This window comes from Molossus molossus, unplaced genomic scaffold (assembly GCF_014108415.1).
Source record: "Molossus molossus isolate mMolMol1 unplaced genomic scaffold, mMolMol1.p scaffold_m16_p_2, whole genome shotgun sequence".
NCBI classification, from domain to species: domain Eukaryota; kingdom Metazoa; phylum Chordata; class Mammalia; order Chiroptera; family Molossidae; genus Molossus; species Molossus molossus.
This window is the reverse complement of record NW_023425355.1, coordinates 95,265,039-95,274,117: the sequence shown is the minus strand read 5'-3', so window position 1 is coordinate 95,274,117 and position 9,079 is coordinate 95,265,039. Positions and strand designations below refer to the sequence as shown.

General features: G+C 45.0%; 1 protein-coding gene across 1 annotated transcript; it reads left to right on the top strand.

The window, feature by feature from the left end:
• Positions 1 to 2,809: 2,809 nt before the first annotated feature.
• Positions 2,810 to 5,764, top strand: LOC118635972 (zinc finger X-linked protein ZXDB-like). Its single transcript, XM_036271050.1, is given in 2 exon segments — positions 2,810 to 2,923; positions 2,925 to 5,764. Coding segments are annotated over 2 exon segments (2,490 nt in total). The 3' UTR covers positions 5,301 to 5,764.
• The last annotated feature ends 3,315 nt before the right edge of the window (positions 5,765 to 9,079 follow it).

Here is a 9,079-nt window from a genome sequence, read left to right as displayed (position 1 = left end):
TTCATGGCCCCAGAACTGGGGCAGATATCTTAAAGCAGAAAGCACTAACCGCAAAATGCAGATTAATAAATTTGACTGGTAGACCTCCTTTATCCGTTGGGGATACATTCCAAGGCCCCCCAGAGTATCCCCGAAAACCTGTATATCGTATGTTCTTTCCTATACATACATACATACATACATACTCATGACAAAGTCTAATTTATAAATGAGGCACGGTAAGAGATTAACAACTGCAATTACTAATAGAACAAGTATGACAATATACTGTAATAAAAATTAAGTGAATGTGGTCTCCCCCCGCCCCCACTTTCTCTCTCTCTGAAAATATATTGTTGTACTCTATGTACAGTGTTGATACGCTAGGCAAAGGGATGGTTCACATCGTGGGCAGGAAGGAGTAGGGGCAGTGGGGGATTTCGTCACGCTACTCAAAACGATGTGTAATTTAAAACTTATAAATCGTATAATTCTGGAATTTTCCATTTAATGTTTTCGGACCATAGTTGACCACTGGTCACTGAAACCACAAAAAGCCAAGCCACAGAGAGGATGGAACTACTCTATATCATGAATGAGATTTTCTGTTCACAAATCACCACACAAAGCAAGTGATAATACAAACCACAGAGCAAGGGAATATTTTGGCCAAATGTATAACCACCAATGCACTGGTATTTAAAACACAAAAATAATTCATTAAATCAGTAAGCACACAATGGAAAACAACAGAGAAATGGGTGAAAGAGTTTAATTTGAACAGGACTTTCACAAAAGAGAAAAATCTGAAAGGCTCATAGACATGAGAATATGCAATAGCTTAACAGTAATAGTAAAATCTGGTATGAAATTCTGGCAATAGGTGTAGGCGAAGACGTGTACCAGCAGGAACTCTCTGTGCTATGCGCAAGATAGTAAATTGGGACAACAACTACAGAAAAACAATTTGGAATCATCTAGAACAGATGAAGACTTGCATATATATGGTTCAGTGATTCTGTTCTCCGATGTATGCCCAAGAGATTTTTCCAATGTGTCCCACGAGAAATGTCCAAGAAAGTTCTTCGCAGCACTGTTCATAGCAATAGTCAAAAACGAAAAACAACCCTTAGCGTCCATCCACGACAGAATGGTACTGCCAGATCATAATCACTTTGCTAACATCATACACTGGGATGCTGCTAGTCGACGATGGAGGCAACAGATCTACAGCTACTGTGCGTGACATGGATTATTCTCTCGAATTTGATACAGAATGAAAAAGGGAAGCTATAAAAGGAAGCATGCAGTATAATTCTGTTTTCATAACTTCGTATGAAGTGGTAAAGCTATAAAGAAAAGCACTGAAATGATTATCACAAAATCAGGATAATAAGTATATCCATTGGGGAGGGAGGGAGTTCTTGACCTTGGTCCTGGTTAAATGGGTGTTGGCTCTCTTACAGTTATCTAAGTCTGGCTGAAATGTCTTATGCACGCCTCTATATCTCAGATTTGAAACCAGCTTCTCCCCATCCCCCCAAACGAAATATAAACAAAAACATGCGAAGTAGAAATTTTGATGAGGTTTGAATGGCTGTGGATGCAAGTGTACATTATCATTAAAGGGGGGGGGCAGGGATTCTTTAAACTGTAAGTACCCCTTAATCAAGTAATCTCTCTAAACCTCTCTCTTGCTAGACAAACTGGAGGACCATCACAATCAATGATAAGATCATTAGGCATGACAGGCCACCACCACTAAATGCAAGCAGGTGCACCGGGTGGTGGTGGTGGTAGTGGTGGTGGTGTGTACTGCACACGGGCATCTGTGCATTCAGTTCTCGGGAGACTTCACTGCAGAGACTTGGGGTTTAACCTGATCACATTGAACTGGCACGCCTACCTGGAGACCTCCCTGTGCTGGAGAACCTAGAGTAAGCTGACGACTGTTCTCATTGTGCTGTGAGACTGGACATAAAATTTACCATGGGGTAACCGATGGTGGGAGGGCAAAGACTGGGTGTAGGTTGTGCACTGTATAGGGACCACCCTGGGGTAGTAGGGTGGGTTTTCCAGATTTCAATATAAATCCTCTCTTCCTCCAGGCTTTGCATCATTTCTAGGCAGAACAGTGCTCATCCGTTGCCCCCACCCCGCCCCCACCTCTTACTGCTTCTAATCTCTGCATCAGCAGAACCAAACATCATGTTCCAAACTTCCTGCTCCAGACAGTTCTGGGTATGGAAGTTGTCCAGAAAACAGAAACAAATAAGACGTCATTTTCAGTAGGAAATGCTAGCACCATGGTAGTTTAACATGGACACACACTGTATTCTCTGAGGAATGTTGTCTCATCTACGCAGCCAGCCAGCCAGCCAGCACAACATTTTTTCACACGTGAGAAGTACTAAGCACCATGCTTAGCACTGGGAGGGGCTGGGGGTGTTTGTTTTGGTCTACACAGTGAGGTACGGATTTCGGTTGCATGTGGCAGGCAGACACCGAGGTATTCCAGCACCATGTACCAAGTGAACCGGCATTTCCCCATTACCTGGGAAGATCGGCTGGATTTCCCACTAATACTAACTGTGGGGTTTCCTCATGCTTCCCAGGCTCTGCCTCTGGGCTTTCTGCTCTGTTCCAGAGACCCAGTACCACAATATTTAAATCACTGTGGCGTTAAACACGTTTTAATATCTGATAGGGCCAGTTTCTGCGCATTGCACATTTTTTTTTTCCTTTCAGGAACGTGTTCGGGCCCGCGGCAGGGGGCGGGGTCGCACCTCCTCCGCGGCTCTGGTTCCAGCCGAGCCTCACGGACGCGGAGATGGAAATCCCGAGGCTGCTCCCGGCTCGCGGGACGCGACAGGGCGGCGGCGCTGGCAGCCCCGCGGGCGGCGGCCGAGTCCACGGAGGCCCCGACCCGCGGGCTGGCCAGGCCCCCCGCGCGCCGCCTCCTGCTGCTCCGGGGCCCCCAAGATGGCGGGCTCGGGCGGCGGCGCGAGGAGGCCCGCGCGGCCTCACGGGGCCCGGGCCCGAGCCCTTTGGCGCCGAGGCCCGACCAAGCTGGCGGCGGCGGAGGAGGCGGCGGCGGAGGAGGCGGCGGCGGAGGAGGCGGCGGCGGCGGCGACGACTTCTTCCTGGTGCTGCTGGACCCGGTGGGTGGCGACGTGGAGACCACGGGCGCCGGCCAGGCCGCAGGGCCGGTCTGGAGGGAGGAGGCCGAACCCGGCCCAGGGCTGCGCGGGGGCGAGAGCGGCGCGAACCCCGCGGGCCGCCCGGCGCCGGGCCCCCGCTGCCTGTCCGCGCTCCCGGCCCCGGCCCCGGCCCCGGCCCCGGCCCCGGTCCCGTCCCCGATCCCCGCCCCGGGCCTGGGCCCGGGCCCGGCCGCGGCCTTCGCGGGCACCGTGACCATCCACAACCAAAACCTGCTGCTGCGCTTCGAGAACGGCGTCCTGACCCTGGCCACGCCCCCGCCGCCAGCCTGGGAGCCCGGGGTCGCGCCCGCCCCGCAGCCCGCGGGCCTGATCGCCCCGCAAGCCGGGGTCCCACACGCCGCGCAGCCGGGCGACTGCCCCGAGCTGCCGCCGGACCTCCTGCTGGCCGAGCCGGCGGAACCCGCGCCCGCCCCTGCGCCCGAGGAGGAGGCGGAGGGCCCGGCCGCCGCCGAGAGCCCCCGCGGGCCGCCGGGCCCGGGCTCAGGCATGGTGCTCTACCTGTGTCCGGAGGCGCAGTGCGGGCAGACCTTCGCCAAGAAGCACCAGCTGAAGGTGCACCTGCTGACGCACAGCAGCAGCCAGGGCCAGAGGCCCTTCAAGTGCCCCTTGGGCGGCTGCGGCTGGACATTCACCACGTCCTACAAGCTCAAGAGGCACCTGCAGTCGCACGACAAACTGCGGCCCTTCGGCTGCCCGGCCGAGGGCTGTGGCAAGAGCTTCACCACCGTGTACAACCTCAAGGCGCACATGAAGGGGCACGAGCAGGAGAACTCGTTCAAGTGCGAGGTGTGCGAAGAGAGCTTCCCCACGCAGGCCAAGCTCAGCGCCCACCAGCGCAGCCACTTCGAGCCCGAAAGGCCCTACCAGTGCGCTTTCTCCGGCTGCAAGAAGACATTTATCACAGTGAGTGCCCTGTTCTCCCATAACCGCGCCCACTTCAGGGAACAGGAACTCTTTTCCTGCTCCTTCCCTGGCTGCAGCAAGCAGTACGACAAGGCTTGTCGTCTGAAAATTCACCTGCGGAGCCACACCGGAGAGAGACCTTTCCTTTGTGACTTTGATGGCTGTGGCTGGAACTTCACCAGCATGTCCAAACTGCTCAGGCACAAAAGGAAGCACGACGACGACCGCAGGTTCATGTGCCCGGTGGAGGGCTGTGGGAAATCTTTCACGAGGGCCGAGCATCTGAAAGGCCACAGCATAACCCACCTGGGCACAAAGCCTTTCGTGTGCCCCGTGGAAGGCTGCTCTGCCAGGTTCTCTGCTCGCAGTAGCCTCTACATTCACTCCAAGAAACACCTGCAGGATGTGGACACCTGGAAGAGCCGCTGCCCGGTCTCCACTTGTAATAAACTCTTCACGTCCAAGCACAGCATGAAGACCCACATGGCCAAAAGGCACAACCTGGGCCAGGATCTCTTAGCTCAGCTAGAAGCTGCAAATTCTCTTACGCCCAGCAGTGAACTTACCAGCCAGGGACAGAGTGATCTCAGTGACGCAGAGCTGGTGTCTCTCTTCTCCGATGTGCCTGGCAACAATAGTTCCGCGGCGGTGCTGGACACGGCCTTGGTGAACTCTGGAATCTTGACTATTGATGTGGCTTCTGTGAGCTCAACTCTGGCCGGGAACCTCCCTGCTAACAGTAACACTTCCTTAGCGCAGGCTGTGGATCCTCGGGCCTTGATGGCCACCACTGACCTGCCTCAAAGTCTGGATACCTCTCTCTTTTTTGGAACGACAGCCACCGGTTTTCAGCAGAGCCCGTTAGATATGGATGATGTCTCCAGTCCAGGCGCGGGCCCACTGGGATCTCTGGGCTCTTTGGCTATGAAAACCTCCAGTCAAGAGCCCCAAGCTTTGACCCCCAGCAGTAAGCTAACCGTGGATACAGACGCTCTGACTCCTTCAAGCACCCTCTGTGAAAACAGTGTCTCAGAACTACTGACGCCAACCAAAGCAGAGTGGAACGTACATCCTGACTCGGACTTCTTCGGACAGGAGGAAGAAACCCAGTTTGGATTCTCCAATCCAGCGGGAAACCATGGTTGCCAGAAAGAAACAGATCTTATCACAGTGACTGGCAGCTCCTTTTTGGTATGAACTGACTCCATTCATTCCTCGCCACATGGCTTACTTTCCTTATTACACTCGATTTTAAGGATGTTCTGGACTAAATGTGTAACTGCAATCATTTTTTACAGGTTTGAAAAGGAACAGAGCCCCAGGCTATAAGTGTGGAGGTTTCAATTCTGACCTTGAGTCTGGAACTGACAAGTTGTGTGACCCTGAGCAAGTCACTTAACCTATCTGAGCCTTAATGTCCTTATTTATAAAATGAGGTGGTTTGAATAGATTCTTTCTAAGGTCCTTCAAGCTCTGGTTCCTTGATAATATGCTTCTTTCCATAAAAAAAATGACATTTTTCTGTAATGGTGTTGCATGTGTTTTTTTTAGAAAACATGCATAAAATAGGCATAGGTATATAATGAGTATCTATGTTTTTGGCATCCAACTTCAATTATTAATTCATTAACAGTCTTATTTATCTAATCTACGTTTTAACCTTCTTCCAGTATTATTTTGAAGTAAATACCAGACATCACATCATTTTATGGTTGAAATCAACCATAAATACTCAATATATAGTTCTATAACTTACAGCCTCTTTTAGAAATAAAACTACAATTCTATTATCATACTTAAAGTTAACAATAATGTCTTAATACTAATAAATATTCAGTTAGGGTTTCAATATCCAGTTATCTTGTAAATGCTAATTGTTTTAATATTTTTAATAATTAAGATACCAATAGGTATCTCTTAAGTGTCTTTTTTATTATTTAAAAATTTTTTTTTACCTTTTTATTTTTCAATTACATATGACATACAACATATTTCAGGTGTACAACATAGTTATCAGCCATTTATATAAGTTACAAGTGATCACCTTCATAAGAAGTGTCTTTTTAATTTCTGTATTTGCCCTTTGCCTACTGTTCTTGCAGTTTTATTCATTGAAAAAATGAGGTTTTGCAAGTAGAACATTTGCCAGTCTTAAGTTTTGTTGATTACATCCTTGTGGTTTTAAGTTCCTCTACCCTATGTTTTCTTAATTTTATAGTTATATCTAGAGACTTGATCAGATTGGAAATATGACTTTTTGTGCAGGAATGTTTCATAGGTTGTGTTGTGCTCTTTTATGAGGTGGCACATACTGGCTGGTGTTACCTTGTGATATCGCAGCTGTTGCTGTTCGTTGCATTAATTCATGATTACTTGTGCTTCTGATATCATGAATTGTTCTTGAAGAGTTACTATTAGCAGAGGAAGATATGCTGTTTAAGGCATTTGTAAAAGATTAATAGAAATATTCAATGCCAAAATATTTTCTTAAATAATGATAGAACTAACAAGAAAGAAAGATAACAAAAAATAGGTTGGCTGTTCTCACCATTTATCTTTTTTACCTCTTTTGATATGGGAGGCTTCCTTGTAGAAATTGCCAGCAAGGACTTTGACATGAAATAGACCCAGGGTCAAATTTGTGATGGATAAGTGGCCTTGAATAAATTAGTCTCACAAAGCCTCAGTTTTCTAGCTGTCAAATGGCCATAGCAATGCACACATAATTAACACTCCTTAGACTTTTCCAGTTTTAAATATATAAGGAAAGATATGTGCTTTGGCATATTTCGATGACCTTATATAATATTTTTACCCTCTTATTCTTTCCTGCTTTAAGGGGAAAAAAGGGAATAATTTAGTCCTACTCATGTTCAGAAAATAAGGTTTGTGAGGGTTCAGGTGACGCAGGTTAGGGAATCTCTTTATTCCTTCCACTGATTAATTTCCTCTCCAAGAATTTCTGTGGGAAAATGTCTCATTCCTCACAGATATTTCTGCATCCCTCTCCATTAGATCAATTAGACACCACCTTTGCTCTGCCTCCAAAGTCAAACTTCACTGTGACTGTGGATCCTGCTGTTGCATGAATCACTGATAATGGAGCAGAGGTTTCCTCCTCTCTGTGTTCTGGAGAGCCCATTGTTTGCACTTTCCCAGAGTTGGAAGGAGAGATTGAATCCGAATATTGTGTAAACTGTCGTCTTACATGAGTATAGCATTTTGAATTTTGTGATACATCTTCACAACTGGTGAAGATGAAGAAATCTTATTTGTTGTTCAGAATGACCCTGTGTGGTAGTTTTGGCAAAGTCTGTGCTTTGGTTCATGTGACAGCTTAGCCAACTCACATACAAAATGGGCTTTGGCTAGTGACTGACAGTTCTATATATAGTTTAAAAAAAAAAAAAAAAGAGACATTCTTTTCACCTCTCCCTTTTCATCCATCCAACTTTCAGGATTCATTCCTGTGTCATAACTAGCTGCTCTTTTTCACTTTAATTTGTTTATTACTGTCTGCTTTCTTCCCACTCCACTCCTTTCCATGTTCATTCCAGATCTTGCCATACCTTTCTTTTTTATTTCTTAATAGTTAAATCTCTTCCTACCACTATCTCTCAGATATTTGCTTCGTGGCCCATTTTCTGCCAGTGATAACATTTGCTGAGTGTACACTGCAGTTCTCTGTGTACAGTAAGAACTTATTTTCTGAGCTTAGATAATAATGTGTGTGTATGTGATGTGACTCAGATAATAGATTATTTTCTATACTGTTCAGATGAGAAGTAGATTTCTGTTTCAGTATTTTGATTTTTAAAAAGTTTTTACAAAAGAGTTCTGCTAATTAATACTTATTTGTTCTAGTGTATTAGTCCAATAGTGTTTGCATGTGAATGTCTATGAATGACAGTTATTGTAGCACTTTGGCAGTGCACTAAAAAATTTCCACTTTAAAATGTTTCTGTACTGTGTGTGTAGAGGTATACACACATATATTTTTACAGTGGTTGTATTCATTTATTGAAAAACAAAAATTAGTCATACTTTTGTAAATCAAAGAAATTCTCAGAATTTCATTGTGTCTACTCATTCAATGGTTCTCTCTTTGCTTTGGAAATATTTATATTCATAAAGTGCATTTCAAAAATATTGTCAATCATTAAATCCTCTTAAATAGACCACTATTTTTCGTGTCTGACAGATATGTGTGTTAAGTATTGAAATGAACACACAAGTAGCAAACATCAAATAAATTATTTAAACATTAAGAGATCTTAATACTGTGAATTCATTTTTTAATTCCTCAAATCAACTTCTTTCCAATAAAAAACCATAATCTATGTTTTTAACACTCCTTGCTAGAATTTTCAAAGGACATATGTTGCTTTTCTCAAAACGAAAACCTTTTATTTGTCTGTGAGCTCATAGTTTCACTGAACAAATTGTTCAAATGATTTCTCTTTCAACATCATTTTCTAGAAAAATGGTGAAGCCTTTATTCTTTCAATGTAAGCAGTATAATTTCTGTTGGTGGTAGCATAAAGTTGCCATCACTCCTTTTAAATAATGGTATTTTAATTTAATCCTATTTCCTCTCTGTTTTTCCTCAGTTACTGGTTTTTATTTTAAAATCTTGCCAACTGGAAACACAATAACCTGGTGCCTTAAAAATGAGTCTGTTTCAAAGGGCTCTGTTGATTACAAGTTAAAAATATATTGGCCTTGACATTTTTACCAAGTTAGTATAATTAACATAATACAACACTTGAATAGCAAGAGTGAAACATGGATAGATTATGAAGTTTATTTGTCTCCATGACCTAAACTCTTCATTTTCTTATCCAGGAAATATATGAGAAGGCAGTTTGTTAGCTGAGAATTCCACAGTATTTATTTAAATTAATAAATATTTATGAGCATCATTGTGCAAAATACAACATAACATATTGAGGGTTTTATGAGAGAGTAACATGCAA